This window comes from Protopterus annectens, chromosome 13.part0 (genome assembly GCF_019279795.1).
Source record: "Protopterus annectens isolate FY-2018-M chromosome 13.part0, PAN1.0, whole genome shotgun sequence".
NCBI classification, from domain to species: Eukaryota; Metazoa; Chordata; order Ceratodontiformes; family Protopteridae; genus Protopterus; species Protopterus annectens.
This window is the reverse complement of record NC_056747.1, coordinates 55,072,293-55,096,785: the sequence shown is the minus strand read 5'-3', so window position 1 is coordinate 55,096,785 and position 24,493 is coordinate 55,072,293. Positions and strand designations below refer to the sequence as shown.

At 38.8% G+C, this 24,493-nt stretch overlaps 1 protein-coding gene across 1 annotated transcript in view; it reads right to left on the bottom strand.

Moving 5' to 3' along the window:
* Positions 1-24,493, bottom strand: part of LOC122817578 (fibrillin-2-like) — an 824,173-nt gene that overhangs the window by 708,609 nt on the left and 91,071 nt on the right. The window contains exon 4 of the mRNA XM_044090614.1: positions 9,508-9,606. Within this exon, the coding sequence (XP_043946549.1) occupies positions 9,508-9,606 (99 nt within the window). The remainder of the gene's footprint in view (positions 1-9,507; positions 9,607-24,493) is intronic.

Here is a 24,493-nt window from a genome sequence, read left to right as displayed (position 1 = left end):
TTTTTTTACAGAATGTTGGAAGAAGCATCCGAACAAAGTACAGTTTCTTTGTACTGTCAGATGCACCGCTTAAGAAATGAGTCGCTGCATTAGAGTTCACTTTCTTATCCTGCCATACCTGTAGAGGATGTCACATGGATATATCCTGCGAGGTTAAAAAGGGTAACTGCAAACCTGCCCTCCATACACACACACACACACACACAAACATATGTATATATAAATATATATATATAAATATATATATTTATATATATATATATATATATATATATATATATACATATATCTATCTATATATCTATCTATATATATATATATATATATATATATATATATATAAATATATTTTTTTACTGTTGAATATGCCTGCAAAGTATTACTAGATGAAAATGTATTCATTTTTTGTCAGAAGCAATTACTTTTTATTTTCTTACAAGGCAAACATTGATGTTTAGTAGATCCCAGAAAGGACTTGTTAGGCATTGTAGAACACAAATGATAGAGTCAGGAAACAAACTTGAGTTACCAACGAGTCTCACAATTAAAAAGATAAGCCCCTAAGAATGGTTATCACTCTCAGGTCATAGCAGTGAGAGAGATCTCAGGAAGCAGTGATCCTGACGAAGGTTAAAATCTTGTCATAACCTCGTACACTAATGATCAAGAGTAGGAATAACATAACTTATAATAATATAATATAATATAATATAATATAATATAATATAATATAATATAATATAATATAATAATATAATATAACTTTTTAAAAAATCAAACTCAGATATCAATGCTGTAATATGAGGGCATGGCAACAACATTATTGTACAAAGTAATGCTTATACACAACCAGCTATTACATTTACTTGAATATTTAGATTTGAGCTTATGTCTGTTTCACATGAAGATAAAGATTTTCATTACATCATTGACACTTCAAATTATTTTTTCTTTTCATTTTTATGGACTGTCACTCCATTTCTCATTTTTATGGTATTTTAAAAACTGTTGTTGAATTTGCTAGAAACTATGGGAAAGTTAGATGACTCAAGACGTAGCCTAGGATATGTGACATTGCTCTCATGCATGATGCAACTACACTGACCTCACAACAATGCATTCAGATTGTAGCATATCTTATACAAAGTTTCACTGCCCAGTCTAAGGTCTTCTTTTAAAGAGGGTCTTATTCAGCTTTATGAAAAAATAATTCATCAGTTATGCATAGCATCTGTGCAAATTCTCAAGCAGCACCCTCCACAATCAAATGGTATGATTTCACGGCATACCATTTAGGATGGCTGAACAGAAATAACTTCTGATCCTACTGGCTACAAAATTGTATTGCTTGATAAATATGGAAAATTCCTGCCGAATGATAGCCTCACACATCTTGCACAGCTATATCCTTAAAAATGACAAAAGAACTTGCATTTGTTCAGGGTAGTCAACCCTTACCACACCCTGTAAAGATTTATTACAGTTATTGTAACAAAAAGAAATGCAATTACCTAACCATATTGGTAGTGTTTGTTTTCCAGCTGGCATACCAGCTTACTCTTTTCCAAAATAAATATTATGTGATATTACATGAATTGCCTGTGCAAATATAAAGTATGCAAAAGTGTATTGTGCCTTGTTCTGTTCCTTGGAAAACAGACTTGACAAGCTAAACGGACTGATTCCAGTTTCCATTGGATACCACTTTAGACATGAAAAAAGGAAGACTGTCTTCAATGAAACTTACCATTGTAGGGCTGTAATTCTGAGAATCTCCTGGCAGATGTTACAGATGTTATAGTTAATAAAAAAAAGTCTTTCATTGACAAACAGCCAATGTGTAAGTTCAAAGAATTGCAGTCTTAAATTCTGTAACAAAATATATACATCCCATATTGCCAACATATTCCTTCCTTCCTAGATGACTAAATTTCATTTGAGACTTCTCTTAATTTGTTGCTACTCATAACTATTGAAACACTTGTGGAGAGCCAAGTCACAATTGCACAAATGTTTTTAAATGGGGACAGAGATCAATGGGTAATCATTCAGGTACAGACAAATGTGAATTGTTTGGTCTGAGATGGGTCCAGCACTAAAGCTATCCCAAATGCCCAAGGGTAAGAGGTGTAAAGAGAAAATATTGACTCCAATTTCCTCTTTGATGGGGAACTGGAATTGGAAGATTGACATCTTCCATGTAAACTCTAATTATCCATTCCCTCCAATGGAATTTGGGGTAAACAGGAAAAAATAGAAATTATTTTCAATCTGGGAGCCTTTCCAAACTTGATCACAATTTTAAAATATAGAACTGTGTTGAGTAACTACTATTTTTGTCCTGACATAAAACATTGAATACAAATCGGTCACTTATTGAGACAAGTAGCCTAGCTCTATTTTCTTGTTTGCAATAATTTTTTGAATGTGCTGCCAGATAAAGACAACTTGAGGTAGTCACGTCTATGCTTTACAATGGAGCAATAGTTATAAAATCTACAGCACACCCTGTGAAAATTATTTCAAAAACTCATGTGTCTGTTAACACAGTCAGCCAATGGCTTCAAAGAACAGAATTTTTATTCTGGAGGGTCAATGCCAGAGGAATAGGGAGACGGAATGGACAGGGACAGAGACAGAAGATAATTTATAGGCTTCATTCCATCGTGAGACAAATGGCTTCTTCTAACTGGATGAAGATAAAACCTACAGTGGCTTCTCCTTACTCTTTCACTACTATATCCTAAAGACACGTTTGATGATATTTGGGTAAGTCCTAGAGAAGGCGCTAGATGGTGGTTTAAATTTTTTATTAAACTAGTCTTTCTTTTCCCTTTCCCTGGATCAGGCAAAATTTGCTGACCACTGTCTCTAAACATGTTCTTAGGTTTCAAAGGGATATCTGTCAGGGTTGTCTTAATGCCTTCAAAGCAGGAGCTTCAGCCACACACAATGCCACATAACTGGTTGCAGACTTAAATTGGGACAAATGGCCACTGCTCATATTGTCTTAACCTTAGCCAATGTCTCTTTCATGTCCTGCTGATGTTATCTTGTCATTGTTCAGTCGTTTCTCTTAAAAACTGCATCCTGGTAGGAATGTCACTTCCCAGTTCTTACTATCATGAAGGAAGAGTTACAAACCTTCCATTCATATTTTTCTAAAGCCTTTGCCTTACTGGAAGAGGTCAGACTATATCACCTGCCAATAAATCTAACATATCTAGATCAACTTTAAGTATTTTGAAAAGCCTAGCATGGTGTTCTAGAACCGTATAGAATGTATATTGTTATCTAGAAGAAGAAGAAGCCTTTCTGGCTTCCATAATACCCTTAACTCCAGGAAGATGAGTAGGACAGGTTAGCCAAGACTGCAATGATTAGTATTTTTCTGTTTAAAATATTGTCCAATGTGACACCCTCAACTAGAGAAACAAATGAAATAAAAGAAGCTTATTCATCTTGTGTGCAATAAAAATGTGGAAAAATGCAATCCTTCTTCTTCCTTCTCAAATGTCACTTTCATAATTTGTTTTATTTTCAGAGGACAGGACAAGGCATAAGATGTTTTAGCAAGTCATGATGCTGTAGCCCATGATGATGACACAGCAAATGGAAGTAGCGCAGGTCCATGAGTGTTGTAAGATGTTATCTAGTGAACACATTAAACTAGACTTTGGTAATCTAGCTAACGCATAGCTAGTACTGGATAGAATATCTTCATTTGTGAGGCCACTGATGTTTTGAGCTTTACTGGTGGATTATATTCTGAAAATGATTATTTTCTGGTAAAACAAATCAGAGAAGTTCAGTAATCATTGATGTGCTGGAAAGTTACACTGAAGTTGATAACCTCATATGATTTAGCTGACATTTCTGAAAAACATATTTTTGCTTTTTAGAAGACTTTGATCTCTCAAGCTTTCTAAGCAGTCTTTTTGCTCTATCCTCAAAGAGATTCACCACCATCAGAGCAGAGGTCCTTTCCTTTTTTTTTTTACTCTATTTCTTGGGATCCACTAGCAGTATCAGGTTATCCAACCAACCTTTATGAACAGTACAAATATCTGAATAACATCATGTCAATATCAGCTTTGAATACCTTGGAAGAAGGCAGACATATGTGGCAATTGGAATGATACAGGCATCAACATACCACAGACTCATCTGGGAAAATTGTACTGATGAATAGACCAAGTAAGGAAATTATATCATATGTTATAGATAACTAATAAAATACCTTTTTCTGATATAAGTTGTTACTGCAATGTGTGAAACGGTGAAGTGTCTTTTTTTAGCCCTCAGTTTAAGATCAATGGGGATACAGGAATCACTTACATGCTATAGTATCTTAGGTTCATAGGTTCATAGGTTTATACTAGGCTATCTGCCCTAAGGCATTTATAAGCCTAGCCCAAATTTTTGTGGCTTACGCCACCCCTTATATGAAAAAATACTGTGCCCATTAGTTTGTTGTGCCTCTGTCCAGCAGTGACACAGATATGATTCCCGGGGTAAACCTACGATCTCCCATCCACAGGTCTAGATTTCTCTTGAACAGAGTCAGCGAGGTGCTCTGCCTCACATGGACCGGGATTTTATTCCACAGCATAGGGAGTCTCTGAGTGATAAATCTATCCCTCCAGCACGTCCTATTTATATCCGTGCTAAGGTTTAAGTCGCTTGCTCTAGTGGTTTTGGTAGATTTGGATTTTTGAGGTGGAGCATGTCCATTAATTCCGGGTTGGACATGGCCTTGTATGTCAGGCACATGTCACCTCTGAGCAGATGGTATGCGACTGAATAGAGCTGGAGTTTCTTCAATCTGGCAGCATATGACAGATTTTGGAGTCCCTTTATCCTTTTGGTGAGGAACTTTTGGGGTCTCTCCAATTGCTGCAGATGTCGGGTGAGATACATCCCGAATGGGGCATTGTACTCGATCACTGGTCTGATAAGTGAAGAGTACAGGGGAACAATGACCTCACTAGATCTGGATGTGAATCCCTTCATGATCAGGTGGGCAATGTAGAAGGTCTTTCTAACCACTTTAGCAATGTGAGTGTCAAAAGAAAGGCCACTGTCAACCTGGGTCCCCAGGTCCCTGATAACCTCTTCTGTGCTTAGTGGAGTGCCACCTATATGGTAGCTTGGGGTTACCTTGTTTTTCCCGAAGGGTATGACTATACATTTTTGGCGTTTAACTTCAGGCCATGGCTCTGGCACCAGCTATCTGTTTCCGTGAGTCCCTTCTGAAGGATATCCGTGTCCGATGCACTTTCCACTATGGCACCCAGTTTGCAGTCGTCTGCAAACTTTGTCAACCAAAGTCCTCCCATGTTGGCATGTACTTCTGAGAAGTAGATGCCAAACAATAGGCGGCCAAGGACCGAGCCCTGTGGGACACCACTTGTGACCAGCTTGGAGTCTGACACAGCGCCAGCAACTCTAACCCTGTGGGTTCTGTCCTTAAGCCAGTTTGCAACCCATCTTGTGACATATGGGTTTACATTTAAGCTGGTAAGTTTTTCTACAATACCCGAGTGGGGTATTGTATCGAAAGCCTTTGCAAGGTCAAGGTAGGCTGTATGGACTGCCTTTCCTCATCAATGGCCTTGGTGACTGTTTCAAGAAGTCAACCAAGTTCAAAAGGCATGATCTTCCCTTGACAAAGCCAAACTGGGTCGGGTCCAATGTCTGCAAGTCCCCTATATCTTTGTTTATGAGCTCCATTATGATCCTCTCCATAGCTTTGCAGACTAGACTTGTTAAGCTTATGGGGCGTAATTACCAGGGTCCAGAGGCGCCTTTGTGGAGTGGGACCACAGTTGCCGCACGCCACTCCTTGGGCATGTATCCTGTGGTAAGGCTGAGATTAAACAGCTGCCTTATGTGCGGGTTTAATTCCTCATTTAGCTCGTGTAGCACACAGCCGGGGACACCATCCGTCCCATTGATACTGTGTTTTTAGCTTTAGAGAGAGCAGCTTTCACCTGCGCATTTGAGATGTCCGGGAGGCTACACTCGGCTGGGATAGTTATCTCTCCTTTAGGGGAGAGGGGTGAAGTTTGCACTGAACCTGTCTGCCAGTATGTTGGCAATGTCTGTGGGTTCAGTGATTTTTGTATCATTTTGGACTAATTCTGAGCATATCTGGGAGTTTCCACCCAGGTTCCTAACATAGCTGAAAAAGGCCTTATGATTGTCCTTGAATCCATGGCAATTTTTCTCTCAAAATTGGCCTTAGTTGATTTTATGAGTGCTCAGATTTTTTACTAATAATGATCAGGGTGACTTCCCTTTTATGGATTTTGTTCTATCATGTAATAGCTTTCTCCTCTTATTGTAAAGTTTGTTAATGGCTGGGGTCCACCAGACTGGACGCTTGCCCTTTGTGGAAAGAGTCTTGGTTTTATTTGGGATTGCCTGATCCATGCAGTCCTGGAGGTGTTCATAGAAGGCATTTGTAAGGGCTTCCGCAGCTTGGGTTGTGGTTTCCTCTGGCTCAGGGGCCTTGAAGGATACCACACCAGTCTTGAGTAGTGTGAAGTTTGCTTTAGAGAAGTTCTTCACTGTGGTCTTTTTGTTTGGGGTGGGGGCGGATGTGGATTTCCAGTGAGATTAGTTTATGATCAGATCTCACCAATGAGGGATATACTTCCGTGTGGAGCATTTTGTCCCCATGTTTGTGACAATGAGATCTAGTTTATTTTCTCCTCTCATGGGAACAGTGACTAGCTGTTCCATGGCATTTGAATTTATGAACTCCAGGAACCGTTGGGCTAGAAAGTTAGGGCTTGAGTAATGTTCCCAGTCTATATTCGGTAGTTGAAGTCACCCAATATGATGGTGTTTGAGATACATTTATACCCTCCAGTGTCTTCAGGAAGGCTGTGTGGGGTTCCTGAGTTTGAGAGGGTGGCCTGTAGCATGCTACAATTTGTAGAGCAGTTTTGCCTATGGTTAGTTGCACCTGGATGGTTTCTGAAGCTTTGTGCGTTGCCACCAACCTGGAGGTGTGGGTATCCTTTATGAATATGGATACACCCCCTCCTTTTGTGGTGTGGTCCGGGTTTTGGGGCCGGAACACATGATATGAGGTAAAACCTAATAGTGCCGGGTGCTCTCAGGAGCCTTGAACCAGGTTTCAGTTACAGCACAGACATCGATGTTCTCCATACTGAGAAGGGCCTCGAGTGCATGCATTTTGAGATTTAGACTTCTGGCATTGAGCAGCATTACCCTCAATTTCTTCCCATTTTTGTTTTCTAGGGTGGTAGGTTTAGAATTTGAGCCTTGCCTAAAAAAGGCACTATGGGGTGGCAAGAGCCTTAGCCAATATCCGGAATCCCAGGGTGACAGGTGCAAGCCGCCCTCGAAGCAGCGTGGCTTGTCAAGCATGTCATCCCAGGCAGACAGACACTGGATCCCCTTTGAATGACAACAGACATTAAGCCAATTGTTAAAGCTGATCATCTTGTCTCTATATTGTGGCATCATTCTTGGTGAAGGAAGGATACTGCTCAGGGTTAGGGTCATACCTGCCTGGGCTACATAATCAGAGAGCTCCTCTATGTCTCTTTTCATGTAGTCCAGAGAGGTACGCCTCAGGTCGCTCACACCAGCATGGACAATGACTGTGTCATATTTGTACTTGCCGTGGAGTGACCCGAGTGCTTGTGTTATGTGGCGGATTCTAGCCCGATAGGCAGCTTACTGTGACCCTCTCCTTGTTCAGCCTGGTGAGTGGGACGCCAGTGTGTCTGACTATGGAGTCACCTATGACAAGTATGTTTGGTGTTGTATTTGGCCTTAAGGGCTGTGACTGCTTTGCACACTGCTTTTGTGGTTTATGTGTTGCTTGTGGGGTGTCTTGAGGTAGCAGTTGTTTGGGTGTCTGCTTTGGAGGCCTCTGCTGTTTAGGTAAATTTTACTCAGAGCCTCGAGTATGTCTTTGTGTGTTTATGTGTTTGATTCAGTGGAGTGGTAGCATTATGTGAGGCTGGTTTTGTGGTGTGTGTAGTTGCCTTCTCCTCCTGTCTGGTCTTGCCAGTCCTGAGTTGAGAGAGCTCAGCCTCCAGTTTGGCTAAATAGCTGCATCTCGCAAGTATTTGTGTTATGTGGGAGGAGGAGAGGGTTGTCTGTGTACATGAGGCAATTATAACATTGCCTCAAGATTCCCAGATTCACCAGCTGGACCGGAGAGGAGATTGACAACTGACCTTTGGACATGCTAGAATAATATTGGGAAATCCTTAATTGAAAACAAGGGCCAGTGGGGAGTGAGGGTGTAGTGCTTTTAATTTTTAGTGCTGACTTATATAATTGCTTTAGTGAGCAAGTGCCAGGTAACTTGAGTGCAATGTGTTACAAGTAACTAAATGCAAAAACGACAAACAGTAACTTTCTTTCAAGTGAAACAAGGAAATAAGTACAGTAAGCAATGCAGATATCACTAGTGATCCACAGAAGCGCTGAGAAGTTGCGTATTAGGTGGAATTAGCTTCCAGGGAAATAACAAGCAAACAAACAACAAGCATATAAACAAAGCTAGATTCAGCAGGCCTGGATCTAGTCTATGCTAGAGCAAACAAGGTGAACCAATTTCAGTAAGATACAGTTCAAATATTCAGGCACTATAAACCTTTAACCAGAAATTCCCAGCTCACAAGGGCAGAGTCCTGTCTTTGCTGTTTATGTCCTCAACTGTTCCACCTTAAAGTAGAACTCATTATAAGAATGCTGAAAATGGAAGCACTGAACCATCTGACCAGCACTGTCACCATGCATTCAAATGAACCTGTATGAGCTATAATTTTTATATCTTCACAATACATTTCCAAGTTGTCATATAATTGTGGTTTTAGAACATGTGAAGCCAAAGAAAGAAAAGGTTAACAGATGGAATCTGCTGGAATAAACTAAAACAGTCTGGAATTTAAACTTTAAATACAAGAATCCTGCTGGTTTAAATTAAATGTTTTATGCAAGTCCATTTTATACAGCTCACACTTGCATATGCTTTAGTGAAACCATGCTTGGGGGATGCCTTTAAATAAAAATGATTCCATTTTATTTCATTTTTATTTCAGCAAAAAATTTCATTCCATTTTTATTCCAGCAAAAAACATTTGAACAACTAGAGTGGTGTCCTAACTCATGCACAAGTTATGTGGCATTGAGTCGCCCAGAAACTCGATCTACACTTGGATGCATGGCTAATTACTGACATATACCTGACGCCATAAACCTCAAGTATGGGGATGGTATAATAGACCTAGATTTACTGAGTTACAAAAGGGACACTTGATGTTAGAGAGGAATTCAGAGAGAGATGTAAGGTATCTGGATTTCATTCATGGCTCATAATTTGTTAGACAAATTCAGACATTTTTAGCAAATTGAGTTGATAATTTGTGATAAGTGCAGCTGTGCATGTCAGACAACTGTATACATTTCACTAATCCACAACAATATAGAAAAAAGAAAAAAAATGCAGGCCCTTACCTATACCAGAACCACAGGTAGGTGACAGCTGTCCATTAGAACACGTACACATATTGGGACGTGAGCAGAAGCCATCTCCACAGGAGTTTCGACAAATAGCTGGCAAAACACAAATACAGATATTTACAATCTGCCCTTTGCCCAACATATACTGTAAGCTTATTTGTAGCATTCCATTGTCTAAGACATGATTTCCAGAAGCACTGACTTCAAACATTGGGGGGGGGGGGCAAGCATGAGTCTTAGTCTCCCTAAATCAAGGTCTAGATCCTTCCAGAACCACAAAGCTGCTAAAAGCTTTTGGAAATATATGCAAGCATATGTCTGGTTGCATAATAGCTCTAATCCCTTGATCACATTTTGGTGTGCTTTAAATGTACAGAGTTTACAGTTTTGAAAAGCATATTCCTGAAATTGACCTTTTGTATGACGTGTCAGAAACACATCTCAGTCTAAAAATATAATGCTACTATTTATTCAGCTTTCATTCCACATCCTGTGCATTAATCGGCCTGGGGAAACATACATCACTGGGTTATATTGCTACGTTCAGTATGACTAAACCTCGCATGATTTACCTATGGGTCAGCAAATCAGGACTGGATGTTCTTAGAACCACTCCATAACTACTTCAACCTAAACAGCAGGACTTCCCAGGCATCAGTGGCAAGCCTACATGTGCATTTCATTTAAAAAATGGTAATTGTCTTTAAATACATCCCCTTAACTCCACAAAACTGAGACTGAGAGAACAGGGACCTGTATAATGAGTGCTCCATCCATAATATTAGTTAAACAAAAAAAGTCAGAAAAGGTATACCCTACACTCTGCAGGACTTTACTTCCTCCAAACCATGTGTGGCACACACAAGAAGGAAAATATACTCTGGGAGTAATGCCATGGTTCCTTAAACCTTTAGCTTTATAGCATCTCCTCCCTCATGTAGCATAACAGTAAGCCCTCAAAATGGACCCAGGAAAGCTCAAACAATACTGTATATACAGCAATCTACCTGTTCTGTGAGTGCCTTTTATTTAATTTAATTTTCCAATGTAAAATCTCCAGTACAGTTGCACAAAGTCTCTGTAGAGTGTCCAATAAAAAATAAACACTGGGTATGCAATATTCAGATGCCTGGGGTGTCATGAGATATTAGAGAAATGCATTATAGCCTTAACTAAAAAAACACTGAAAGTGGGAATAAACGAAGCGTAATTGCTTATTCATTCCGATGTTTGGAAGTGGCATCAAAAATTTAACAGTGATGCTTATAAGCAGGAAATATTCAAGTATAAGTCCTGTAACCAACTAATGAGAATCCCAAGTAGTCTACAGCCCACAGAAGCAAAGACGTCATGACAAATGTCCACTGCAACCATGAAGTTTATTTTCCACACCACGACATGCACGATTCAGTTGAGCACAATTTAAAATTAATTACTTCGCTTTCATCCTAAACAAAGAACAGGACTTCATCATCACTAAAGCATCCCTGCTGTTAGAACCATGTTGAAGATATAGACCTGTAGATGTCACTCTCCAGTGTAGCTAAAGTACAAAGCAGGCATTTTTAATCATGGTATATTATGCAACTATAATTCTACCTTTCATTGCAGTTAGAACCCAGAAGCATGCAAATGTAGTATGAATGCTCAATTCATTAAGTATCAGAATCATGTGATTTGTAGTTGGATAGTATCCTCTTCATCCAGGTGCCTTAGATAATAACCCAAATGGCAATTTCAGTATTTGGGTGGAAGAACTAAATTTAAAATTCAGCTGTTGCTAAACTCTTCTTTTTTAAAACTCTGATGTTCTAAAGTATAAGTCCTCCTATCTGATTTTAAAAATGTAAATAACCACCAGTGTGGCTACTACTTAAAATGGCTCGCAAGGGCAGTTAGCTTAGTACTAACCTATGAACCTATGAACCTATAGCTAGAAACATAAACTTTAATAACACAAAATAAAATATAAGGATAATTGCTTTTGCGTTACTAAGAACGCTTCTTCAGATCAACTTCAAAGCACAGAACAAAAGTATTTAAAGAAAAAATAACCAATGAAAAAAGCAGCTAGAAATCCACAGAAGTTCAATTCATCAAAAACTAAAAAATTTCCAATCAAAAAATGTTATATGCTTAATATATTTAAAAGTAGAAGTCACATACAGGAAATTAGTAAACACTAGTCATTGGCCGATGAAACAGAATCTACACAATAAAATTAATCGTGAGAAACACAACTTCCAATGGTGTACAACAAACAATAAAAGCTAGCAATTGGACAAAGGAAAAGAAAACTAACCAATAAACAAGCTTGTGTAATGCAGGTTTGTGAACAATAGATCTTAGTGCTAAGTCTCAATTGCTTGTTACTACTAATTTGAGTGTGAGACATAAAGAAAACACTGAGACTCCTTCGGTTTTTCTGGAGTTACCTGCAAGAATAAGACAAATGAGGAATTTCAGAAGGGGCATTCCCTCAGTAGGGGACACAAAAGGAGGAAACTTTCTGCCGATCAAAATCCATAGTTTATGATATAGCTAATACCTCCTCTCTAGTTGTTAACGTCTCTGACTATTCCTTTAAAACTGAACACATCAGTTTATTGAATAAAGGGCTTTCTTTTATTGCCTCTTCTTTATCAAACTTTAGTGATGTTATTCTCAGTTTTAAGTTGTTTGCTAGGAACATTATTCTGAGAACTATCTTTGGGAATGATTTGCCCTGCAACACCAATGTTTTTAGGAGACCTAGAACTTTTGTGCCCCAGTTTAGTTCTACCATTGATACATTTCTGAGAGTCTGTGAGAAAGAACTGTTCCTCAGACTGAATGAAAAACATACAAAAAACTTTTATAGTCTAACACGTGAGGAAAGATGGGCACTTAATGATCTACATGAGAATTCTGATATCAAGATCTGCCAAGCTGAAAAAAGAGGTGTTGTAGTGGTTATGAATTATACTATGTTAATAAAATGGATCAATTACTAGCTGATTCTGAAACTTATTTTCTTATTTCTAGACTGCAAGTAAGGAGGGTTGAAAAGAATGTGCAAGATACCCTCTATGATATGCTTATGACTACACTTATCAATAATGAACTTTATGAATATTGGACAGTTTCTGAACCTCTGCTACCTATTTTTAAGGACTACCTAAGATGCATAAGAATGCCTTGAATCCACCTTTGCTCCCAATTGTAGCAGGTAATGGTTGGATAACTGAACCTCTTTCGATATTTCTGGAGCATAAACTGAAAACCATTGTCAAACTTATGCCTACTGTGTTGAGAGATACTCATCATTTTTTAGAAACCTTATATCAATGCACTAATGGCTTGGAAGTTACACCTATGCACCATTTGGTCACTCTAGACATACAAAGTTTATTTACAGTGATCCCTAATTATATGGCATTGATGCAGTGGGGATGCTGTTACATGAGAAGAGTGGATATGGAACCAATGACATCACTAGGATGTGGATGCTGCATGAACTAATTTTGGAGAATAACATTATGGTTTTTCAAGAAAAAAAAAATTGATATAAACTGGGGGTGGCTATGGACACATCATATGCCACCAGCTGCTAACCTTGTTTAAGTAAAATGGGAGGATTCTTGTGTTCTTAACAACAATAGGTTTTCCAATTGTGCTCTCAACTATAAGCGCTTTGTGGATGACGTGTTTCTTCTTTGGCATGGTACTTCAGAACAGATTAGAGACATTATAACTTACTTGGAAACAACTACCTCCTGCTTGAAATTTAGTGTGAAGAATCAATTTCATCTACTGATTTCCTTGATACATGTGTTTATTTATTCCAAGATAAATTGAATATGAAATTGTGCTGTAAAATGTGCAGGAAGAATACATTGTTGGAACACACTAGCATGTATCTAAAACACACATATAAAAATGCACTCAAAGGACAGTTTCTAACAGCCTCACACTTATACGGCAAATGATGATGAGTATGAGGAAGCTCTGGTGACACTAAGTGAAGGTTTCTTGATAAGGGTGTACACAAGAGGTTCAGTCTGCCATATCAATGAGAATCCCAAGTAGTCTACCAGAGATCTACAACATACAAAGGTGAGACCTTATTTTTCTAGGAGTGCTTCTAATATTCATCATGACTTGTCTTCAAGACCTCAAATAAGTAAAGCACCCAGTGATGTTAGTTTAATATGTGACATTGTGAGGAAGAACTGAATGATTCTTACATCGATGATGGGATTAGGAAGATAGTGGGTGATCTGTGTGTGTCCCTAAGTCCCTGACTACTGGGTCAGCTCTAAAGGGTGTGTATCAATATGATAGTTACCAAGGATGGATGATTTCCCAAATGATACTATTATGAATTTATTGGCATTTAGTTAGAATTCATACTTTTCCATGTAAATCATGTACATCATGTAAATATTTATCTACCACTAATTTGTTTGTGCATCCTCTATCACATCAGTCTTATAAAGCACATTTATATGCAGATTGTAATACCAAGTTTGTTTGTGTCTTTCAGCTTTTCCTGGTTAGGGGTCGCCACAGCGGAACTCCGGTCCGCTAATGATTGGCAGTAGAGTTTTACGTGCTGGCTTGCCGGGCCTAACGCACAACCTTCAACGAAGGAAGGCAAGAATTTTGTTTATTTTGGAATATGTGACTTTTATTTTATGTTGGAAGGACAGCTAGATCTCTTAAGGGACGTATATTCCAACATTTTGGGACATTCGTCACTGTGACACAACCAATGCATTTGCTAGACATGTATCCCTTTATTGTACTCATTCCTTTCATTTCTTGGTTCTTCAGGTAATAAATGTGACTTTAAGAGGCGGTGACATCATCAATAAGACTAAAATAGCAGAAATGAATGGGATAGCCACTGTTCAGTCAGACAAGTTTCCAGGCCTGAATGGGGGTCTATATTATAAACACAAAAGCTCTAAATGGTGAATGCATCTACAGCAACACATAAAGGTTGATGTACAAAAAGAACAAAATACTTAATTGGCGAAAATGAAAATGCCGAACGTATTTTGGCAACCAACAGCGCCATGCAGGTCAGCTCAAACTAACTAAATTAAATTAAATTAACCCCCCTGCAGCCCCCATGTGGGGGGCTGCACCCACGCACCCCCCTACTTAAATATACCAACTCCTAGACCACACTACAGTGGGGAAAAGGATATATTTCCTCATCCCCATGATCGCCCTGCTGGCCAAGAAAATACATTCAGCATTTTCATTTTCGCCGATTATGTATTTTGCTCTTTTTGTACATCGAGCTTTATGTATCGATGTAAATGTATTCGCTGTTTTCAGCTTTCGTGTTTATAATATAGACCCCTGAATGGCTATGTACGTCTTCATCCTGTCCTTACAGGACATAACACAAGCACTCAGGTCACTCCAAGGCAAGTACAAATATGACTCAGTCATTGTCCATGCTGGTGTGAATGACCTGAGATGTACCTCCCTGGACTACATGAAAAGAGACATAGAGGAGCTCTCTGAGCATGTAGCCCAGGCCGGTATGACCCTGACCTTGAGTAGCATCTTACCCTCACCAAGAATGATGCCACAGTATGTAGACAAGATTATCAATTTCAACAATTGGCTTAAGTATTGGTGTCATTCAAAGGGGATCCAATGTCTGTCAGCCTGGGATGACATGCTCGACAAGCCACGATGCTTCGCTAGGGACGGCTTGCACCTGTCACCCCTGGGCTTTTGGATATTGGCAAAGGCTCTTGCTACCCACATAGTGCCTTTTTTAGGCAAGGCTCAAAAGACAAACCCACCTCCATAGGTATCACAAGGGATAAGAAACTAAGAGTAATGCTACTCAACACCAGAAGTCTAAACCTCAAGATGCATGCACTCGAAACTCTCCTTAGCATGGAGAACATTGATATCTGTGCAGTAACAGAAACCTGGTTCAAGGCTCCCGAGAGCACCCCAGCACTACCAGGTTATACCTCATACCATGCTTTTCGGCCTCAAAACTTGGACCGAACCACAAAAGGAGGGGGAGTATCAATATTCGTCAAAGATACCCACACCTCCAGGTTGGTGGCACAGCATGAAGCATCAGAGACTATCCATGTGCAACTAACAGTGGGTAAAACTGCCTTCCAGTTTATAGCCTGCTACAGACCACCCTCCCAAACCCAGGAACCCCACTCGGCCTTCCTGAGAACGCTGGAAAATATGAAGGTCTCTCCAAACAACATTATATTGGGTGACCTCAACTACCCAACCATAGACTGGGAGCATTACTCTAGCTCCAACACCCTAGCACAAAGGTTCCTAGAATTTATAAACTCAAATGCTATGGAACAACTTGTTACCACTCCCACAAGAGGGGAAAACATACTGGACCTGATCATCACCAACATGGGGACTCTATGCTCCAGACCAGAAGTGTATCCCTCACTGGTAAGATCAGACCATAAACTAATCTCACTGGATATTCACATCCCGACCCCACCCCATGCCCAGAAAACCACAGTGGAAAACTTCTCTAAAGCAAATTTCACACTCCTCAAAACTGAGGTGGAATCCTTCAAAGCTCCCGGGCCTGTGGATAATATGGCCTAGACCACAAAATCCTTTATAAACGTATTCTATGAACACCTTCAGGAATGCATGGATCATGCAATCCCAAATAAAACCAAGACCCAATCCTCCAAAGGCAGACGTCCTGTCTGGTGGACCCCAGCCATAAACAAACTATACAATAGAAGGAGGAAGCTACTACATGATAGAGCAAAATCCCAAAAAGGGAAGGCATCTCTGATCAGTATTAGCAAAAAACTACGGGCACTCATAAAATCGTCTAAGGCCAGCTTCGAGAGAAAAATTGCACAGGACACTAAGGATAATCACAAGGCTTTCTTTAGTTATGTTAGGAACCTGGGTGGGAATTCTCAGATATGCTCAGAATTAGTCCAAAATGACAAAAAATACACCGAACCCACAGACATTGCCAACATTATAGCTGACAGGTTCAGTGCAAACTTCTCCCCCCCTCCCCACCAAAAGGGCTAATATCTATCCCAGCAGAGTGCTGCCCCCCTGACATCTCAGATGCTCAGGTAAGAGCTGCCCTCTCCAAAGCAAGAAACACAGCATCAATGGGACCAGACGGTGTCCCGGGCTGCGTCCTACATGAACTCCAAGAAGAGCTAAACCCAAACCTAAAACTACTGTTCAATCTCAGCCTTACTACAGGATATGTACCCAAAGAGTGGCGTACAGCAACAGTGGTCCCTCTCCACAAAGGGTGGTGCCTCAACGGATCCTGGAAACTATCGCCCCATAAGTCTCACTAGCTTGGTCTGCAAAGCTATGGAAAGGATCATCACGGACCTTATAAATAAAGATATTGGGGACCTACAGACACTGGATCCTACCCAGTTCGGCTTTGTTAAGGGCAGATCCTGCCTCTTAAACCTGGTCGATTTCTTTGAAACAGTCACCAAGGCCATTGACAAGGGGAAGGTGGTCCACACAGCCTACCTGGATCTCGCAAAAGCCTTCGATACAATACCCCACTCGGGCATTATAGATAAGCTCACCAGCTTAAATATAAACCCCTATGTCACTAGATGGGCTGCAAACTGGCTCAAGGACAGAACCCACATGGTTAAAATAGTTGGAGCCATGTCAGACTCCAAACCAGTTACAAGTGGCATCCCACAAGGCTCAGTCCTGGGACCTCTCTTGTTCGGTATATATTTCTCGGAGGCATAGGCCAACATGGAAGGACTGTGGCTGACCAAGTTCGCAGATGACTGCAAACTGGGTGCCATAATAAACTCTCCAGCTGACACAAGCGTCCTCCAAAAGGGCCTCATAGAAACGGACACCTGGTGCCAGAGCCATGGCCTCAAGCTAAACGCCAAAAAGTGTATAGTCATCCCCTTTGGCAAAAACAAAGTGCCCACAAATTACCACATAGGTGGTAATCCATTAAGTACAGAAGAAGTAATTAAGGACCTGGGGACCCAAGTTGACAGCAATCTCTCATTTGACAACCATGTGGCCAAAGTGGTTAGAAAAACATTTTATATAGCCCACCTAATCATGAAGGGATTCACATCTAGATCAGGGGAAGTCATCGTGCCTCTTTACTCATCCCTCATCAGGCCCATAATTGAGTACAATGCCCCTTTGGGATGTACCTTACCAGACACCTGCAGCAACTGGAAAGACCCCAAAAGTACCTCACCAAGAGGATCAAGGGGCTCAAACAGATGCCGTATGCTGCCCGGTTAAAGAAACTCCAGCTCTACTCAGTGGCATACCGCCTGCTCAGCGGCAATCTGTGCCTGACGTATAAAGCCATGTCCAACCCGGAATTAATGGACATGCTGCACCTCAGAAAATCCAAATCCCATCGAGCTACGCGCTAGAGGGACTTGAACCTCAGCACTGAAATAAATAGGACATGCTGGAGGGACAGATTCATAACCCAGAGACTCCCTTCACTCTGGAATAAAATCCCAGTCCAGGTTAGGCAGAGTCCCTCATTGACTCTCTTCAAGAGGAATCTTGATGAGTGGATGGGAGATCATAGGTTTACCCTGGGTATCACTTCTGTGTCACTGTTAGACAGAGGCACAGTATACTAACCTTGAAAAAGGGCATAGCAAAATTAATTTAAAATGGGTGGCGAAAGCCATACACACTCTGGCTAGGCTTATAAATGCCCTAGGGCAGATAGCCTAGTATGAACCTATGAACCTATAAACTCCCAAAATGATTTCTGCCAGCAAGTGACATTTTTATAAGTGCTTATAGCCTTTCTTAATGAAGATGGAATAACTGCAATGTTTTTATGCTGTATTTCTAGTCACCTTGGTTGATATTCCTTTGATTTTTTTTTTGTTTATATGTTCTGATATTTGTTTACTAGTTTCATTTATTGTACTGATTTAAATGTTACTTTTTGTGTGTTTTATTTATATATGCACTTTATTTTGTTTTAAATGTCTTTATGACATGATTTCTAGTAGTTTAAAGCATATTTTTATACACCTTCTGGTATATAAAAGGAAGATCATGTTTTTATTATTATTTCTATTTAGTTTTTGATTGCATTATTTTACTATTGAAGAAGGATGCATTTATATTCAGTTTTTATTGGCCAGTTTTTATTTGTTGACCAATTGCTAGTGACTGTTGTTTCTTATACTATTGGAGGTTAGGACCCATTTAGTGTGTTTCGATTGTTTCCCCCTCTTTTCTTTGTCCAATTGCAAGTTAATATTGGATATTGTTCACTATTTGAAGTTGTGATGTTTACAGTGAACTTTGTTGGTTACACTCTTTTTATTGTCCAATTGCTAGTTATTACATAGTTTTGTTTTTATGGTTTTGAATTTTTTATTAGTTAAATCTTAATACTTTCTTGTAAAGATTTTACTTCAGCGAAATAGATTGTTTTTTTTTTCTAGTGTTTTAGTGCATTACTTTGCTTTATTGAATTTGCTTACTTGTCTTTGTAAGTGCTTTTTATAATTGTTTTAAAATGTTTCTACTGATATGATTTTTGGTATTTAAAACATATCTTTTATGCATGCTTTTTGGCTTATAAGGAAGATCATCTTTTTATTTATTTATATCCGTTGTTTAGCTTGAATAGATGCTTTGAGTATTTTACCTTTGGATGTCGTGTCGATTGGTTAGTTACTTTTCTGTTGTCCAGTTGATAACTACTGCTGGATTACATATGCTAAAGTATGTTAGTGTCCCTATAGTTTGTTTTATTGGTTAGTTTTCTTTTCCTTTGTCCGATAGCTAGCTTTTATTGTTTGTTATACAGTACTGGAAGTTATGTTTCTCATGGTGAGTTGTATTGGCTAGATTCCATTCATTGATGGTGTTTACTAATTTCCTGCATTTGACTTCTACTTTTATCTATATTAGCCATTTAAAATTTTTTGACTGGACATGTTTTTTAGTTTTTAATGAACTGAACTTATATGGATTTCTAGCTGATTTTTTCATTTTTTTTTCTTTCAATACTTTTGTTCTGTGCTTTGAAGTTGATCTGAAGAAGTATTCTTAGTAATGCAAAAGCACTTATCCTTATATTTCATTTTGTTTTATTAAAGATTATGTTTTTAGCCATGGTAGCTGCACTGGTGGTTATTTGCATTTTTATTTGTCTTTGTGGTTGGTGTGAGCTCTTAGTTGCAATTGCTACATTTTTCTCCTTTTATTCTATCGGATTTTGTTAGCACATCATTTTCTATATTTGGCTAAGCATTTTTGACATTGTATTTTCTACAGTTTTAAATTGTATACAACAAGTCATCAAAACTATGCACATTATAAACATCTTTCAATAAAAAAAATTGGAAAATACAACAGTAACTTATACAAGAATAAATATTTGTCCAGTGATTTCTTTTCAAGTATTAAAGTATTTTATTCCAAACATAAAGGAACTAAACAAAATGTCAAAGCATTGTTTAGTCTTGGATATTCAGCATTAGAGGGAAAACATTTTTTTAATTCTGGCCAAAATTCTTTTAGAGCAAAATTTAAATTATTCTTTATTCTTTTTATAGTCAGTCAGTAGGAAACAATGTTTCCAAAAAAAAAATACTTCAGCAAAACCTCAAGCAAGTTTCAGTTATATTTCATTCAGTATGTTCCAGGATAAATTATACATTAACTCCGATTCATACTGATGAAGAAGTTTAAAAGTTATAAACAGATCAAGAAGTCCATAACTATGGATAATAAAACCTTGTCAGAACTTAAGGGAAATATATCATAAAAGGTCAGATACAGCACTTACATCTGATGCAAACATTTTAATAGCAACTATTTAGCACTTCATCGTGTTAACAATGCAAATGCATTTCAGATGACATAAAGCAACACAGAACTGCCATTCATACAAGACAGGTTTGGTCAATGAGAAGATATCCTGTTCAGACTACAGCTGAATTTAATTTCATATTGCTTCATCCTCTCTGTAACTGATTTGCATGCCATATACTTATTCAAATGTATGTGATTAATTTATATTCATTCGGTTAGTGACAACATATCTAATTCAGGGTTAATACAGCTCAAGTATGCTATGATTTTTTACAATAAATACATATTGTTGGCAGCAGTTTCTGTATTATGACTAGCTAGGTCTATGGAATGCCAGCATCGATAAGCTCTAAAATAAAAGGGACAAATTAATTAAGGAGTATACTAAACCAATGTCTACCAACATAAAATGACTTTATCAAAAAGATTAAAGATATCATAAGGAAGATCAAAGCAGAACATAAATTAAAATCTGTATCCAAAGTCAAGAATAATCATAAATCGTTATTTAAGTACATTGGATAGGTAGGGAATAGCACACAGGAATGCTCGGAAGGAATTCATAAGTATTTTACCCACCCTGACACTGAAATATTGCTCATATCATTTATATAAATTTAGCACTAGCTTTATACCAGAATGAGTAATATAAACCCTGCAAATTTTCTAGTCCCTTCCTACCAGCAAGATTATCATGGAACATGTCCTAACTATACTACATAAAGTAAAAAGAACAACCTCTGCAAGCCCAAATACTGTCCTAGCTGCTTAATTAACATTACCAAACATACCGTCAGTAAAGCCCCCTCCTAAATTGTTGAACTTAAGCACAACCCCAAGATGTGTTCCCGAGGTAAGGAATGTGACTGTTGTTATCCTCTTCCATAAATAGTGCCCCCAGCTCATATCCTAGGTACTATGGACGCATTAATAAAAAATTATATAAATAAATAGTTTGTAAAGCCAAGAAACATAATATATGTAATTTCATAAATGCCATTATAAAATAACAAAATCTTATTTTGTTAGACCAACAGCAGTATGGTAAAAGGTAGATCATGTCTTCTTAATACAGGTAAACTGATTTGAAAACAGTCGTTGAATCTGTAATTAATAGCTATGTAGTTTTTGCAGTGTACCTGTTTCTGGCCAAGGCCTTTAACACTAAGGGCCTAAATGTAGATGCTTACATTGTAAGAGAGACAGAAAACTGGATAACAGGTACAACCCCCATAGCTAAAGTAGGAGGTGCCACCTCTGAAAACAGTACTGTGTCCAGTAGTGCTCCTCATGGATCAGTACTGGGACTCCATCTTTTTGGCTTGTATTTCTCTCATCTCTAATGTACTAATCCAGACATACGATGCGAGATGAGCCTTGTCATTCATGCAGCATCTGTTACCATGTTACTACGATAAAGGCTAAACAGTACAAATCAGTTATGTATTAGAAATCAGATTAAATGAAATGTGAACAAATGTAACAGTCTCACACTTAGTAAGCAAAATTCACCATCAGCTTACTGTATAGACAGCATCCCACTCCAAATCAATATCTTCATCAGAAATCTCAGCGCCTTCATCAACAGCTCCCTATTCTTTGAACACTGTATAGTAGCAGTCGTCATGATATCACACTATATTGTCCAGTTAATAACTAAAGGTAACTCATCTAAATCAAAAAAATGCCTCATTCTTCTATACTCTGCCCTGGGCAGACCAATTATAGACTATAATGCCCTTTTTTAGTATGCATTGAGCCAAACACACAACACATACAAGGTTCCATAACTAAAATGACCACTTGACTAAAGACCCTCATCTAGCAAGTCAGGCTTAAAGCTCTAACCCTATACTCTGTCTCTTATAGATGAATTTCAGCTGCCAAGTCAGGCTTAAAGCTCTAACCCTATACTCTGTCTCTTATAGATGAATTTCAACTGCCAAGTCTGGCATAAAGCTTTAACCCTATACACTTTTTTCTTATAGACTCCTGCATGATGATTTATGTGCAGTATCCCTTGTCTGTAACCCTATACACTGTCTCTTATAGATTCCAGCATGATGATTTATGTGCAGTATTCCTTACAGTTAAGGACCCAATTCACCTTAAGGACCCAATTCACCTTAATCTCTTACACTGCCACAAAACAAATAACTCCACTAACATTCAAGGGTGCATTTGGTGTTTGAACCTTCATCAAGAAATAAACAAGACATGCTGGGTGGGCATATTTATTTCTCAATCTCTCTCTTATCTTTAATATAAATGAATTCCTCTTGGACCTGGAGGCAGGAGAAGCTGAATGAGGGTAGGTGTGATGCATGATCTGGCTGTCTCTAGGAAACTCTATGAATAACCATGAGTCTATGAAAGTTTGTCTGGCTTTGTTGTGAGGTACTAAAATATTTCCTCTAATGTCAGTGGCATTTTTGTGTTTTTATGGTTTAAATTATTACAGAGTAACCAAGAATATAAGCTACAACAATTCTAGTAATATATATCAATGTGCATTAAGTGAACTGGAAGTGAATAATGAAGAGCCATATGTTAAAGAAATTTAGCAGCGTTTTCATTTTAATAACCGTTTATATACCTATTGCAAAGTCCAACAACTGTTTTTATGTGAAACACTGAAGTGAATGCTTAGAATCTACTGCATTAAATTTATCCAATTCATGATGAATTGCTCTGTCACTTCTTCTTCTTTTGGCTGTTCCCGTTAGGGGTCGTTACAGCGGATCATCTGTTTCCATTTCTTCCTGTCCTCTGCATCGTGCTCTGTCACACCAACCACCTGCATGTCCTCTCTCACCACATCCATAAATCTTATCTTAGGACTCCCTCTTTTCCTGTTACCTGGCAGCTTCATCCTTAGCATCTTTTTCCCAATATACTCAGCATCCCTCCTCAGCACATGTCCAAACCAATATAATCTCACCTCTCTGGCTTTGTCTCCAAACCTTCCAACCTGGGCTGACCCTCTAATATACTTATTCCTAATCCTGTCCATCCTCGTCACACTCAGTGCAAATCCTAACATCTTCAACTCTGCCACATCAAGCTCTGACTCCTGCCTTTTTGTCAATGCCACTGTCTCCAACCCATATAACATAGCTGGTCTCACCACCCTCTTGTAGACCTTCCCTTTCTCTCTTACTGGTACTCGTCTGTCACAAATCACTCCTGACACTCTTCTCCACCCATTCCATCCTGCCTGTACTCTCTTCTTTACCTCTCTTCCACACTCACCGTTACTCTGAACTGTTGATCCCAAGTATTTAAACTCATCCACCTTCACCACCTCTAGTCCCTGCATCCTCACCATTCCTCTATCCTCCCTCTCATTCACACACATATATTCTTTCTTAGTCCTGCTGACCTTCATTCCTCTTCTCTCTAGAGCATATCTCCACCTCTCCAGGGTCTCCTCCACATGTTCCCTACTCTCACTACAGATCACAATGTCATCTGCAAACATCATAGTCCACGGGAACTCCTGTCTGTTCTTGTCTGTCAACCTGTCCATCACCATTGCAAATAAGAAAGGGCTCAGAGCTGATCCTTGATGTAATCCCACCTCCACCATAAACGCATCCGTCACTCCCACCGCAGACCTCACCGCTGTCACACTACCATCGTACATATCCTGTACCACTCTTACATACTTCTCTAACACTCCAGACTTCCTCACACAATACCACAACTCCTCTCTAGGCATCCTGTCATATGTTTTCTCTAAATCCACAAAGACACACTGCAACTCCTTCTGACCTTCTCTGTACTTCTCCATCAACACTCTCAGAGCAAACATCGCATCTGTAGTGCTCTTTCCTGGCATGAAACCATATTACTGATCATTAATCATCACCTCCCTTCTTAACCTAGCTTCCACTACTCTTTCCTCTGTCACAAATATTTAATTTAATTTAATTATAATATCCACAAATACAATAAAATAAAATAAAATATTTCATAGGTAACCCGCATAGCAAATTATTTCACTGGAAACGATCAGAGTGTCACATCTCATTCAAGAGTAAGAAATATTCATTGTGATGCTGAAAGAAAGGTCCCTTTTTCTGCTCCCCCCAAAAAACAATAAGTGAATTGACCAAATATTAAAATAGTTGAG